Here is a 15,654-nt window from a genome sequence, read left to right as displayed (position 1 = left end):
AGGAAGGGTCAAATTATGGTGAAAAACCCGGTACCTAGTTACAGGATAATTGATTTTCTGAAAGAGTATCTGAAGTTGTTTTGCTTTCAGAATTACAAGTTCAAAAACAAATTCCTGTATTTATCTGTAGTAATGTATTTAAATGCTTTATAGCATTTTTCAATCCCAAGTTAGGCTTGTGTAAGTAGTAATTCATCTAAGAAACTTTTTGACATCTAAGATACCTTTTTTTTTTGTTACAAAGAAAGTATCTATCTGAGATAATGGTTACTATATTATGGGCAAAAAACTAATAGTAATTAGGATATATTTACTTAAATACCTTAAAGGCCACAGAGGAATTGACAGGAAAAAGATGTCCTGGCTCATGAGTATTCGATAGTGGACTGACATAAAACAATACAAACCCTAATTAACAAATCGCAAATATCCATTAGTGGATAAGCAGTGCAAGAGGAAGAAATACCCCAAAGTTACTATAAAATTCTTTTCTGATGGCTCTGCGCTAGAATAACTGTAGCAGTAGCTGTTGATCACAGAGAGTGCATTAACTGAAATTGCTCTTTAAAATGAACCTATCATAGTTCGTGTGAATATCCCAGAAATATTGATAGATAGATAGATAATTTTCTTTATTTCAAGTTTTACACAACAAAAGCTACATAAAAGATGAAATGACGTCTGAATGAAGAACTTAAATCAACAAGTTTTCAGACACAAAATAATCCCCATAATTGTAAGGTTCCAAATGAATTAACATTCTCTTAACAATTTTCTCGAATCTATATAAACTATCACAGCATTTAATATAATTAGGTAGTCTATAGTTCTAATAATTCTTTTCTGAGCTATGAATATTGATTGGACTCTAGAGTTGCCACCCCAGAAAATGATTCCAAATCTAATGATCGATTCACAATTTGCATGATTTTCAAATTTTCAAATTTCATCAAATTTTCAAAGTACCCTCATTCATATACTGAGCAACAACCCTGATTCCATAACCAACACTGGCTAATCTTGAACAAAGTTTATTTATATGTATCTCCCAATCCAGAAATTCATCTATTTGTATGCCAAGGAATTTTGTACTTGATACAGGTTCTATTATATTATTTTCAAGAGTAATACTGCTTGGTGTAGATGTTTGTGATTGTTCAGTACGAAAAAACACCAAACTTGTTTTTGAAGTATTTATCACTAGCCCATTCATAGAAAACCAACTATCAACCTCATTGTAGCAATTCTTTGTTTGTTCAATTATTTCATTGGAACTATTTCCATGTAATAAAATGTTGGTGGCATCAACGTAATTAGTGATGAGATATTTATTCAATGACAATGGCAAATCATTTATGTAGATTATAAACAGAATAGGTCCGGCAAGACTACCCTGAGCTAAACCCACATCAATAAAAGAAACTTCAGATTTACCTTTATTATCAACAACAATCTGATGACACCTATCTGAGAGGAACGACCGTATCCAATCTTTAGCCTTACCCCTAACACCATACCCATCAAGTTTCTGCAATAAAATATCGTGATCCACACAATCATAAGCTTTTTTCAGATCTATAAAAAGACCCAAAGCTAAATTTTTGTTTTCTAAATGATCTATAATTGCATTTATGAACTGATAAATAGCAGTATCAGTCGATCTTCCTCTCAAATATCCATGCTGACATTGGGAAAAAAGATTACACTCATTCATAAAACTGAGCAGTCTTGAACACATCACTAATTCAAAAATTGTGGAAAAAGCGGGTAATAAACTTATTGGTCTATAGTTGTCAAGATCATTTGGATCACCCTTTTTGAAAAGTGGTTTTATCAGAGCATGCTTCAACCTATTTGGCACACAATAATAGATCATCTGGTCTATCAGCCTTTTGGTAAAAAGGTTTTGAGCAAAGATAGTTTCCTTAAGAAATTCCAAATCCTAACCAAGCAAAGCACTCACCTCTACCACTCCTCCCGACGAACCTCAAATCGTTGAACTTCGCCACCTGGTTCTTCATAACGGCCGTACAGTTCCTCAGTTCGGCACAAAAGTTCTCGTCATTACCGGCTCTAACAGTTACCACAGTCCCATCACCTACCTCCCCTAACGCCACAACCTTGAACGCAACCGGTAGCGTCTTGTTCGACCGCCAATGCGGCGGCAGAACCGTACAAACCACATGCGGACAACCGGTACGCACAAGTTCCCCAGGGTGTTCAGCCAATAGGCCGTCTATAGTCCGCTCGGCCAGCATGTCAGCCGTCAGGTTGCCGTAGTTGCGGTCGTAGTGTCCCGTGGTAGAGGTCACCTCACTCGAGAGATGCATTATAGTCGCGTCAACAGTGCAAGTGGTCGCCGGTACAGAACATAAAGGCCGTCACACGCAGCTAGACGCGTACTCGTTCCGGCATGATCGGAGGTCTTGAGCGTGCGAGTTATTAGTAGCGAAAACGCGAAAATATGATGAAAAATCACGCCTGCGGTGGGCGACCGCACAGTCGGAAAAGTGCGCGTCAGAGTTTTCCACTCTTTTCGCTACGCTTTTTACCCCCGCCAGTCAGCAATATGTTTTTCTAATTAGGTTTTTCATCTCACTTCCGGCAGTGGGGATGATCGTCACTTTTTTCTCTTAGAGGACATAATCTGCTCATTATTTATTTGTGCTTTACACGGAGGGAGGGTTGCAGTCTGTTGCCATAATATGCTTCGTAATTTTTCGTGTTACGGGGGATGTTTTTCGTCGAAGGCGGTCCCTGAAAAAAAGAAAAAAGATTCTTATTAACGAGTATATGGAAGTGGAATCCAACTATCATGTATCAAAATTTCAATATGAGATGTGTTGAATTCATATCAGGAATAATTATTCTAATTTTGGCTTCCTGCCATTCAGATTCACTTATTGTTTCGAGCATGATTGGTTATCATAAATTTATAACGCTACTAAAATTGATTCATTAATTTCAGAATTTTTTATCGACTCTTCACCGAAATATATTTTTGAATTCCAAAATTTCAGATTCAAATCACATTCATTTAATGGATTTGGATATCTATAATTTTCTCCGTATGATTGACCTGTAAAATTGACACAGATATATAATCTATTCAATATAGGTATGAAATTACGTCACACCTAATGAAATTTTGTTGCCCACCAGAAGCTTGTGGTTACTGTTTGAAACATTCACAAAACTAGGAATATTTGCTCGCTCTACTCTTGTCATCAAATCGCGATGTTGCTGATGAGTAATTCAGTTTGCAATTCGATTTTGATGTGCCCTTCATATTCTTTCGAAATTGGTTTGGTGATTCGAATGATATAACAAGATACAATACCATTCAAATCCCACAGTTATTGTTAAATCGGACACGAAACACAAAAATTCAAAGCGGGAGAATATTTTGAATACAATGTTTTTATTTTGAGGTAGAACTTATATAATGAATCTACAGGCTGGCAATGACTCAACGCTGGAAATCGAATGTGATGATGTTTGAGTTGTTAAATTAATAATAATATATACTATATATTCTAAATTGGAACAAGAATACAAAACTCTTTTTTCTTCAATTATGGACCATAATGTACATCATGAAGTAGAGTTAACTGAAAAAATTATAAAATACCGATAACCTCCAACATATACCTAGTAGACAGTAGACAAATGTCATCAATTGATTTCTATATAGAATGTGTAGAAGCAGAAGCATCAATAAAATTGACATTCTTATGTGTGTGAACTAATTCTCTTGTTCATTATTTTATATATGGAAGGTTTTTTCGAATTTTATTCCAAACCTGAATGTGTAGATATAATGAGAGTTATTTTTGGAACTTGTCCTAGATTTATGATACGTTCATATTATAACATACTGCTGCCGATTCACATTCTATGGAGGGGTTTATTATCGGCTTTATTATTGGTACCTACACAAGTTGGTACTTAGATGCGTCCATCCTCACATGAAGGGTAAATAATTGCAGATTGTATGATTGAAATTGTATTTATTTTTCGAAGGAATTAAATTTGGTTTGATTTGATTTGAGTAGTTAGATAGATAGATGTTTATTTTAGATTCAAATAAACATAAACGAGTCAGAGTTGAAGATCATGATACAATTACATATTATACTTCTTTGTATTAAATATCGTAGTAGAGTTGCCGACGGAGGCTGGGATAGCTCGATCATCAAAAATATGCTATTATGCTTGTCTGAGAAGTTTGCGAAGCAATAGAAACATATTTTCAAAATTTGCTCTCCATCTTCCATTCGGTGTGTTCAAAGATATAACTACAATTAAATATTGCTGGACCGAGTTTAAACAAACTTATTTTTTTTACATCCAAACCAAACATATAGTCTGATGATCCTTTGAACAAAATATACAAACAAAAATAAAGACAGAAAGAGAGAGATCGAGAAGAGAAAACACAAGTTACCACGCTAATAGCCGCTTCCAATCAACCAAATAATTTGAAAATTTCTCTATAGAGCATGATAAAAGCCTTGATTGAGTTTTTGTATACATTGAAATTTTCTTTTTAAAGGATGGTAGAGTTAAGCATAAATTTGTCACGAATCTTGTAAGCTTCTCCTTTTCTACTGATCTACTATCTGGTGGTAATTTTATAGGTGAATATTTTATATTGAAGATGCCGATCGAAGCGTTAAATGATGCTGGTTAATAAATAATAAACGAAAATCCATTGGAGACATAATTCCTTCCATTGACAAACTTTCTCTGAATTGTTTCTTATGTTTGGGTGGGCAGCAGCACCAAAGCTACATATTCACGGCTTGAATTGATATTCAAGCTACTTGACTTGAAATCAAGTCAAGTACTTGAAAAATCAATCACATTCTATCAAGCTACTTGATTTTCAGCAATTTAATTGTGTAGTGTGCACATAAATAAAAAAAAATGATGAAATGAGAAGGAACCTTGAAAAAAAACATTTATGACACTTATTGTGTACAAAAACCAAAAATATCAACTATTTGAAGTGAAACCACAAATAAAATCACTAAAAAACAACAAAATAATAAAAAAATATTTTTTTCATCTTGGAAATATTCAAGCACTGTGGATCACATCATTTTCCATCCAATATCTAGAAAAACTAGGCATATTAAGAATTTTTGGCCTAATCTATTGCGAGTTTTTGTAACAGTCAGAGCAGCTCTGGAAAATTGTTTTTCCACAGGAGCGTAGTTCCGTCAGGAATTTGTCTGTTTCATAAAGCCGAGCCATTTCATTTACCCGATTTCTTGAATAAACTAAGGAGATCGATGTCAAACTCACCTATTTATCTGTTGATTATTTTGTTCAAGCGGATCAAGCTCAAGTAATATAGGGTAGCTTGATATCAAGTCAAGCAATAAATATCTCAAATCAAGTTTATTTCAGGAAGAATAATCTAAAGAGGTGGATTGCTGCTGAGTTTCATTGATTTTTGTATTTTTTTTTTTTTGTATCGAGGCAATTTTATTTTATTTAATTTGCTGGTATTTGATAATTATTGTTACTTTTTCTGCTTTTGTTATTGTTTAGTTTTTGTTGGCTATGAATTGTGCAATTATCATTGATCTAAATCGAACTCACAAATAGGCAACACGATTGCCTCTGTGAGATGCACATCATTGTATTCTGTATTTTCGATCAATAAATAAATAAGTCAAGTTCAAGCATGTAATTTGTCACGAGCTTGATTTTCAAGTCCTTGCTGCACTTATGGAAAACAGTATAGAGTAAAAGTAACAGACATCTATTAAATCTCAGGGAGAAAATAGAAATGAAAAAAATAGATAACAAATGGGTTTTGTGCATAATGAGCTGGAGACATAGATCAAGTTACAAGATCTGAAGTGGTGATCCAAAAATTTTACTTCACTATTGATTGGTGGTGTAGGATCAGAGAAACAGGAAAATGATACTCTGTTAGTTCGCCGACGTTTCGGAAAAATTTATTTCCATCCTCAGTGCTTCACAAAATTTACGGAAAACATCATTTGTAACATTGATGAAGGTGTTTACAAAATAAAGGAAAGATGAGCATTACTAAAAGTTATTGACTAGAAAATATCACAGAAGAAATGGTCTGGTATAATTCAGATATACAAAGAAACATTATAAAATTCAAAACATTTTTAGTTTAAAATAAGAGTAAAAATAAAAAGTAATATACACACATATAGGTACAAACAAAGTACTTACAAGCTAGACAAATGTATCTTTCCAAAATCATCTCATTAAAATTCAAATAAATCCTCCAATATTTCACGTATAAAGAAATCATAATATATTAAAAATCAGGGACAAACAATGCGACCGATGCATAGACAGTACGCCGACAGACGGAGGTGAAATCAAAGGAACAGCGGACTCGAAACAAATTAGGGTAAAAAACTTAGATGTATGTATGTGATGCGCTGAAGTAATGAAGTCGATAGGGGCTAGAAATCTTTATTTTATTTTATTATTATTCATTCCGTAGTTGGATATTTGTTTTTAAGAAGGAATAATAAAATCGGCCAAGTTGTTGGATGTCAGCTTTAGAATTTACTGGGTCATGGATACTTATTCGTAACATTTCAAAAATTAGCCGATTGCTCAAGTATGGCTCTCTATTATTTTGACGTCTTCAGAATTAAAGTTGTGATTTTCGTTCAGGCAATGTTCGGCCAAGGCTGTTTTAGGGTTGGAGATCGGCAAACGGACAGACCTGTATTCTGGATTTCAGATATCAGACCGTCTGGCCTATTTAAACGCGAGAACAATTTAGGCAACTGATTTTATAAATAACATTGGAATTCAGAAGAGGATTGATTTGAATTTTAATGAGATGATTTTGGGAAGATACATTTGTCATAGCTTGTAAGTACTTTGTTTGTACCTATATGTGTGTATATTACTTTTTATTTTTACTCTTATTTTAAACTAAAAATGTTTTGAATTTTATAATGTTTCTTTGTATATCTAAATTATACCAGACCATCTTTTCTGTGATATTTTCTAGTCAATAACAATAACATGAGTAATGCTCATCTTTCCTTTATTCTGTAAACACCTTCATCAATGTAACACATGATGTTTTCCGTGAATTTTGTAGAGCCCTAAGGATGGAAATAAATTTTTCCGAAACGTCGGCGAACTAACAGAGTATCATTTTCCTGTTTCTCTGATCCTACACCACCAATCTATAGTGAAATAGATCAAGTTATATTGAAGAGACCTATCATGTAGCCAATAAAAGTAATACCAAAAGACCTGAACAGATCAGCTAATCTCAAGGGCTAAAAACGCTTCGATTCTTCTTCCTCATCCCGATATCGAACTCATCTCGCACCCAATATTTCCAGTCGCCAAAATCATGACGCTAGGACCGTCGGAAGCAACCGTTTTGTCGTCCTAATAGAATCCATAAACGAAGGGCCTTAGGGTGAGGATAACGAAACCGTGCTGCAAAGGAGACGAGTAGGCCGGGGTGAGATGAATCAGATCAGCTGATTTGTGATTCCCCAGCTACGACATCCATAGTTAACTGGACCAAAACGTGCGCCGACTGTCAAATATTCTTAGTTCACCCTATTTTATAGCAAAGGGTGCGAGGAAGGGGCATACGAGGGTGGCATAAAAAACTAATTATGTTCTAGTTGAACATTCTGTAGCGTTTGTTTGTGATGTGTTGTTCGCTGTTTAGGAATGAATTAAAATTCGCGTGGGACGTTTCGTCTTCTTGTGTTAAAATTATGTTAGGTTTTATTTTCTTTATGACTTATATGTCCTTCAATTAGATTATTTTTGTCTGGTTGTATGCATCCACAATAACTTTCGTACTAAAAGAGCTAGAATCTTGAAATTTTCAGGGTATGTTCGGATCTCGAATATCAAGGTTGGGTTCTTCAATAAGTAAAATTCGACTAAGAGTTTCATGAATATGGCTCTTCGAAATTTTGTTTTTCTACCGATTCCAAAACGGTTGATTCGTTTGGAATGAAAATCTGCATTAAGATTTAGGATAACAATTCAAAGTTTGATACGTAATTTTATATTGCAACCAGTACCATAAGAAATTGAAAAATATTATCCAATTGTTCCGTTAAGACAAATCAGATATGGATGAAATTTCGCTTGTAAATAAATAATAATAATTTCAATTTCGTGCGAACTTTTGTATTGAGCCTAATCAGATTAATAGAATCTAAAGAATGGTCATATCAAATTTCATTCAATTTTGTGTTGATAGCGTTATTTGAACCATCAACTTAAACATAATATCAAACTCAATTAACAAATAATTCCGATCAAACAGATCGAGTTCAAATTTGGCAAGTGAATATGAAATCAGTATCTAAGGAAATTCAACAGAATATCGAAAAAATTAAGAAAACACTGAAAAAGTCAAAAACATTTGAGCGCAGACTCCCATTGCACTCTTGGACACCACATATTACCTATATAAAGTTGTAGGTATTCTCCAATGAAATTGGCGCATGAATAAACAAGCATTTACTTTTCATTTACTTTTGGTCGCTCTCCGTTGGAATTCTATGTAATTTTTAAAATTTTTTTCATGGATAGCAATGCGTAGAATGTTTCAGTTTTTTTTCATTCATAATAATCTATATATTCTTCATTGATAAAATAAATTTAGAAAGCGCTTTTTCTCTTTTTTTTTGTAGTGTGAATAATTGACTAATTTTGTCTCTCTGTTTCTCTTTGTAGTGGCATTGCTACTATCGAACAAATATCAATCATCTTTTCTTACTGATGCAAGCTATTTTATGATTTTGCGCTCTCAAAGAAGCATACAAGATTTGGCGTGATAAAAATGTAATAAGTAATGCAGTAAAGGTACTATTTACGGTATATATTATTTATAATATTAGATGACACAAAATTTATATACTGCAAAAAAAAAATTTTTAATATTCTGAATAATTTTCGCTTCATTTATCTGGGATGTACCGGATGAATCACCTTTTTTTGATATTATTTGATTAAAATTTTGGTGGAAAACAGATTCTGAAATATTTTTTTTTATTTCGGAGTGATTTTTATTTATTTTTCATGGTTTTCATAACGAACAATTATATTTGAAGCCTTACTCAAAAAGGCATGAATCAAATTCATTCGAGAGTATTTTTATGTATGTTATACATTTTTAAAATATTCAAAGCTAGATTGGTTTAAAAAAATTGTATTGTCAGCGAATTTTTCTGGATTTTCTAATAATTTTGAGATTTTGTTGCAGTATTTTTCAAGGCTTCGAGATCACTCATCAAAAATAATTGAAAAAACAATCACTCGAATATCGAATATTAACGATAGATTCTCAGAACTAAAATTTTTACATAATGAAATATGCATAAAGAAGCTTCAATACAAGATAAATAATGGTTGAACAACAGAAAACAATAAATTTAGAACAAACTTGATCTTCTAAAATGAAATAAATCCTACAATTAGATGTGAGATTACCTCGCATTGTGAATATTGTAAATTATTCGATAAATTGGATTCTTATGTTTCGTATGTTAGGTTTACATATTTATTATGAAACGTATGATTTCCGATTTCTTGTCGAAAAATTTTTTAAATATTCCATATCATCAAACAAATTGCTCAATTTGAATTTCAGTCTCCACAAAATGTTTTTTTTATTTTTCTTTATGTTTTTGTTTAACAAACACCACTGTTCTTTTGATATAAAATCTCGAAATAAATCATTATTATTTATTATTGATAATTTTGTAGAACAAATTTTGCCAGATTTTGGGTCGATATATTTTCTGTTAGAACACAAATTGCAAAATTGAAATTTAATTATTCCGAAGTAATATTTGTTAATTTTTTTCGTTTATAATCCAATTCGCGTTTCTATATCAACAGAACATTTAATATAAAAACTCGAATTGAATAAAAATGCTGTAAGAATTTGACAGAAATTTCTGATAGAGCACATTGGTCCAGACAGGTACATAGATTGTATCTATCCGAATTCTCAATTACTATTTTCCAAGTGAACAGTGTCCGCTATTCAAAATAAATCGCCACTCTATATCCGCAACAATTTTACCAACTCTCCCATCCGGAGCGCAGCCTGTATATATCCGCGTCAAGCTTTCCTCATGTCATTAAGCATCGAATGGGGTGAGAATCACACAACACCCTTCTATTACAATTAGGGATGTACGTCATCAATCCGCAGTAGACCGACGAGATCAACGAGATGTTTCGAACATGCTACAAACACGAACACCCTGTATACATATGCAGCAACTAACCTATCTCCTAGCCACTCGAGAACCAAACCAACCACCACTTCGAGACCACAAGACGCGTCCGACTATCCTCGAGGTCCAAATCGTCGAGCGTTCTTTTCGCGTCGCGACTCTATCTGACATTAAGAAAGAGTATAAAAGTAAAATCGCGGGGTCTTGTGGGTGGTAAGAGGTGGTTATGGGCGGGGCTTGTTGAGGTAGACCGCCACCGCCGACGTCGCCGCCAACCAGGAAAGACGCCGGATTTTTACCCCCAAACCATCGTCGTTTCTTAGAGGTTTACCAAGAGGAGGACGCAAGCGCGGCCACTTCTTCAAGTCTTTTGCCCTTTTTTGTCGAGGCTGTCTCGCCTCCGCCACACTGCGGGCCCAGCCTCTGTCCTTCTCGCCCACTTTCTTACCGAAGAAAACCTCTCTCGGTTTTTACTGCCCCTGTCCTGCTCTGTTTCTTGTCGCAGGATGTATCAGCGTCTTCGTCGTTTCCTTCGAGATGACCTTAGGGATCGACACCGGTTTGTCATGTCTTGGCCTGTTTGTACCGTAGTTTCCTCCTAAAAGATTCATTTGAGGCGATTGGAAACCTCCGAGATGAGGATAATAAGGGTTGTTGAAAGTTGAAAATTGAATATTATCTATTGAACAGAATGGAATAGAAAAGATCTCAATTACTGGTTACTACAATTAGCAAAAAGAGGAATAGTATCAAAAAATTACAATTCACTATAAAATTGTCCCAAATCATATGGCGTAAACTGCTTCTGTATATTTGTTTCTCTAATTCTGTGGTTATTCCGTTCATTCTTCCACATCTTGTAGAACAAAATCGTGCGAGAATATATCAGAAACGCACAGTTTTCATGGTTATATTTTATTATTCTATGTTGGTACTCCGAACTTTCCGCCACGGCTTTATCAGTCAATTCATCAATTTGCCTTAAAGAAATCAGTTCTGCCAACCAACATTTTTCAATGCAAAAATCACTAAAATATATTTATGGGAATATTTCATTAATTTCAATGCAAATGCAATGAATTAGAGAAAATAATGTATAATACTCGTACAGAAGGCTCATTCTACCACTCGTTCATTCCAAAACTCGCCACTTCGTGGCTCGTTTTTGAATTTTGAACTCGTGGAAGAATATCAATGCCTTCTGCACTTGTATTATAAATAACTATTTTCTTCTAAGGTACCTAATTAGGTAATATTGCCAGACAAGAAGAGTAGCAAACTTTCTCAATCGTTGTGAGGCGATGCTTAAGATATTATATCAATTAAGTAGATCTTTTCTCTCATGACTGCTTTGACTGAAATCATTTTCGACAACGAGCTCATTTTGTAAAAGGAAATTCAGTCATTTTTGGATGTATCGGGTGTCCGAAATTCGTTGTCTCAGATCTCACAATCCCTTTGAGCTAGAAGGAAATTCAATTTGGTGAAAACAGCCACCTTATGAGTTCAACTGTTTTCAAGATATAATAAGAAAACTGGAAAGTAGCGTGAAATGAAAAGTTCTCATAACTTCCTTATTACTGGTGCTATAAACATGAAACAAAATCATCCTATAGGCACTTTTTTCAGTGGAATCCATTGGTGTAAGCATAAGTATATTTTTGCCATTTGTTTCGAAGTTATAATACAAACTTGTGTTTTCTTGAATGTGAAGCATAAAAATTTTTATAACAACAAAAATCGTTTACAGAAAGACTGCTAATCCTACGAGGATGGGTGCGACGGATGATATGGCCATACTGCTGTTACAAGACTATGAGCCATCACTCTGCTCTTCTTCTTCCATATATGACAGTCCCCACATTTTTTGTTCAGAACAACTGTTTCCATGAATATACGTAAGGTTTCTGGAACGAGTTAATCACTTCCTCCCAAAAATTAATCTTGAGGGTGTAGATACTGTTCTGTCTCAAAAACCTGGCTCCGTATATCCCCAATAATTATTGTAGGATTTGTCTTTACAATACGGAGTCTGTCCTTTCATTCATTTCTGGACAAGCATCTTTTGAAATTTCATACCCTGCGTGTTTGAAACACACTAGTTTCTTGTTTGAAAAAAAAAGTTGATTATTATAACGCTTCCACTGTCTTTTTATCAGGACGATAATCACTCTTTATTTCGTCCATCAACTCGCCAGACTAAATTGTCATTATCCATCACTATTCTCAAGATAGGTGTAGGCAGAGATTTTCCATTGATGTTTCACCATTATTGGCGAATGGACAGCTTTTTCTCTTCTCTTGAGGTTTTGGGAGATTCTAGAGTTTTCTCATTATTAAGCCATGATACTGACAATCAGAGGCTACCATGTTAGAGACAGGCAAAAGATGTTTTATTATGGCTAGTGTATACTCCATGCTCTTATGGAAACCATTTTTCAACATTACGTTCATAATAAGAACAAATTCGTTGAATTGTGTTCTCGCAGGATTCTAAAACCGTAGTGCTACTGGTTGTCAGCAGACGATCCGAGGTGTTTTTCGGTGAGGAATACAATTTTCGTTTTTAGTGTTGAAACCAAGTAGGCGTATTGTTTGTCCTCTCTCGGTTTTTACTGCCCCTGTCCTGCTCTGTTTCTTCTAGCAGGAGGTATCAGCGTCTTCGTCGTTTCCTTCGAGATGACCTTAGGGGTCGACACCGGTTTGTCATGTCTTGGCCTGTTTGTACCGTAGTTTCCTCCTAAAAGATTCATTTGAGGCGATTGGAAACCTCCGAGATGAGGCTAATAAGGGTTGTTGAAAGTTGAAAATTGAATATTAGGATTTATTGAATAGAATAGAAAACATCTTCATTTCTGGTAACAATATTTAGCGAAGAGAGTAAAAATTCACTAGAAAATTCTCCTAAATAAGGAAAATACCTGTGAGCTCAGTAGCTATCGACCTATAAGTATTTTATCTAGTTTTTCTAAGATATTTGAGAAGGTTTTTGCCGTCAGACTCATAAGTTTTTTTCGAAAATTTTATGTTCTTGCTGATAGTCAGCATGGTATCACGAAAGAAAAAGGTTCCGAGACTGCTATATTTGAGTTGCTAAATTCTGTTCTTTTGGCGCTTGAGGATGATGAAGTTCCATTGGCTTTGATGTTCGATTTGACCAAGGCTTTTGATTCCATCGAGCATAGAACCTTATTGGCTAGACTGGAGTTATGTGGGATTAGGGATATATCTTTGAAATATATTGAGAGCTACCTAAGTAATCGACGTCAGAGGGTTGCCCTCACTCTAGATGGTGCGGTCCACTTCTCTGGGGAACGATCTCTTACTAGGGGCGTTCCTCAGGGAAGTGTACTGGGCCCTTTGCTTTTTATTGTTTTTGTGAATTCCCTTTGTTATATTAAGACCTCTGCTAATTGTAAGTCGATTCTTTATGCTGATGACAGCAATTTTTTGATTATATGAGGTGTCGAGTCCTGTAGAAGGGCTGGAATGGATACGGTTTTATCTGTTGATAGATGGTGTAATGAAAGTGGTCTCATTCTAAATCATGGCAAGACTCAGGTTATTTTCTTTTATGACAGCCAGTCGGTGAAGAACTATCCACCTTTTTTGTGTCATGGTAACGGTCAAATTAAATTGGAGGATTCTGTTAATTTTCTGGGAGTTGCTCTAGATAAACACCTGCGGTGGGATCATCAGGTGTCTAAGTTTGGAAAGTCTCTCAACTCTTCGACTTACTTGATTTTCATGATCAGGGACAAATTGGAGAGTGCTGTGGTGAGAGCTCTCTACTTTGCTAGTTTCCAGTCTGTGCTGGCATATGGAATTATTTTTTGGGGCAGTTCGTCTGGTGCTGATGAAATTTTTCTCATTCAGAAAAGAGTGATGAGAATAATGAGTAGGTTGGGCTTTCGTGAGTCCTGTCGCGGAGTTTTCAGATCCAATGGAATTCAAACCGTCTTTCGTCTTTATATTTATCGCCTATTTATTTTTCTTGAAAAACTATCTTTTGCCACATGTCAATAAAAATAATACTCGGCAAGTTCATCCTTTCCTTCTTCCTATTCACAGTACTGCTAGGTTTGAAAGGGGAGCACTTTATATGGCCATGCGTTTATTTAATTTGCTTCCTAAGCAATTACAGGTTGTTGAAGATATAACCTTGTTTAGAAGGCGCATTTACAATTTTATTTTGGATTGTGAACCTTATTCAGTTGATGAGTTTATTTCATTTTGTAGAAAATAAGCTCTTTTATGACTTGTCTCTATTTTATTCGTTTGCATTGATTTTGATGTTGTGAATAATTTTTGAGATCAATAAATATTATTATTGTTATTGTTATAAACTTTTCTGTTGTGGAGTGCGGGGTCAACAGTTGAACTTAGTGCGGAGTTATCTGGAGCGAGTCAGCAAGTCACTATCGAAGTTAATGCGAAGAATTATGTATCGTCCGATATGCAGATACGAGTCCAGGTTGGTGTACCACAGGGACGAATTGCCGCAACGATACTCCTTTTGATATTTGTTAATGACTTAACAGATATCGTTCCTGGTGAAGTTAAAATGTTTATGTATGCAGATGATGCAAATACTCTAGTCTCTGACTCCGATATACCCAAGTAGGAATTCATCAAGCCAAGTAGCTTGACATTTTAACCAACTACTTGACTTGAAAATCAAGCTCGTGAAAAATTACATACTTGAGCTTGACTTGACTTTATTTAGATATTGCTTGACTCGATATCAAGCTACTTGATATTACTTGAGCTTGATGTACACGCGTCGCACGGCATATATTTCTACAATTTCGTGCGCGCTTAGACTAAATGAGAAACTGAAGCATTCGCCAATGTGATTTTATTAGTAGTTTTTTCACATTTCTATGAAATCTATTGGTAGATTTTGATAGTTTCAGAAATATCTTCCCAAACTTAGCCAAAATGGGCAATGATTTTCAATCAACGACAGCATCTTCAGCTCCTGTTGAAAGACAATTTTCTAAAGCTCTCACAGAAACAAAAACCCGCAATAGGTTAGGCGACAAATCTTTAAAATGCCTCATATGTCTTAGATCCTGGATGAAAAATTATGAAATCTAACAAAGCCTAGAGGTTTCTTAATATTAAGAAACGTAATTTTTTTTATTAATCTCAACTTTGTCATGATTTAATTTATGTTTTTATTTAAAAAAAAATTATATTTCGGTTCTTTTATACAATAAGTCTAATAAATAAAAGTGTTTCTTGACAGGTTCCTTTTCATCATTTTAATCATTTTTTCTTATTGATGTGACGCTATACACAAAAAAACTGCTTAAAATCAAATAGCTTGATATGATTCAAGTACTTGATAAATAAATACTTGACTTGAATCGAGATTGAAAAACTACTACTTGACTTGAGGTTGACT

General features: G+C 34.6%; 1 protein-coding gene across 1 annotated transcript in view; it reads right to left on the bottom strand.

Annotated features, from left to right (window-relative positions):
* The window catches only part of LOC123682918 (runt-related transcription factor 3), a 51,428-nt gene extending 41,015 nt beyond the window's left edge, over positions 1-10,413 (bottom strand). The window contains exons 1-2 of the mRNA XM_045621745.1: positions 10,296-10,413; positions 1,964-2,757 (exon numbers count right to left, since the gene is read on the bottom strand). Of these exons, the coding sequence (XP_045477701.1) occupies positions 1,964-2,330 (367 nt within the window). The 5' untranslated portion in view covers positions 2,331-2,757; positions 10,296-10,413. The remainder of the gene's footprint in view (positions 1-1,963; positions 2,758-10,295) is intronic.
* Positions 10,414-15,654: the final 5,241 nt, after the last annotated feature.

Source organism: Harmonia axyridis, chromosome 6 (assembly GCF_914767665.1).
Source record: "Harmonia axyridis chromosome 6, icHarAxyr1.1, whole genome shotgun sequence".
NCBI classification, from domain to species: Eukaryota; Metazoa; Arthropoda; class Insecta; order Coleoptera; family Coccinellidae; genus Harmonia; species Harmonia axyridis.
The sequence above is the reverse complement of the archived record's forward strand: the minus strand, read 5'-3'. Positions and strand labels throughout refer to the sequence as shown.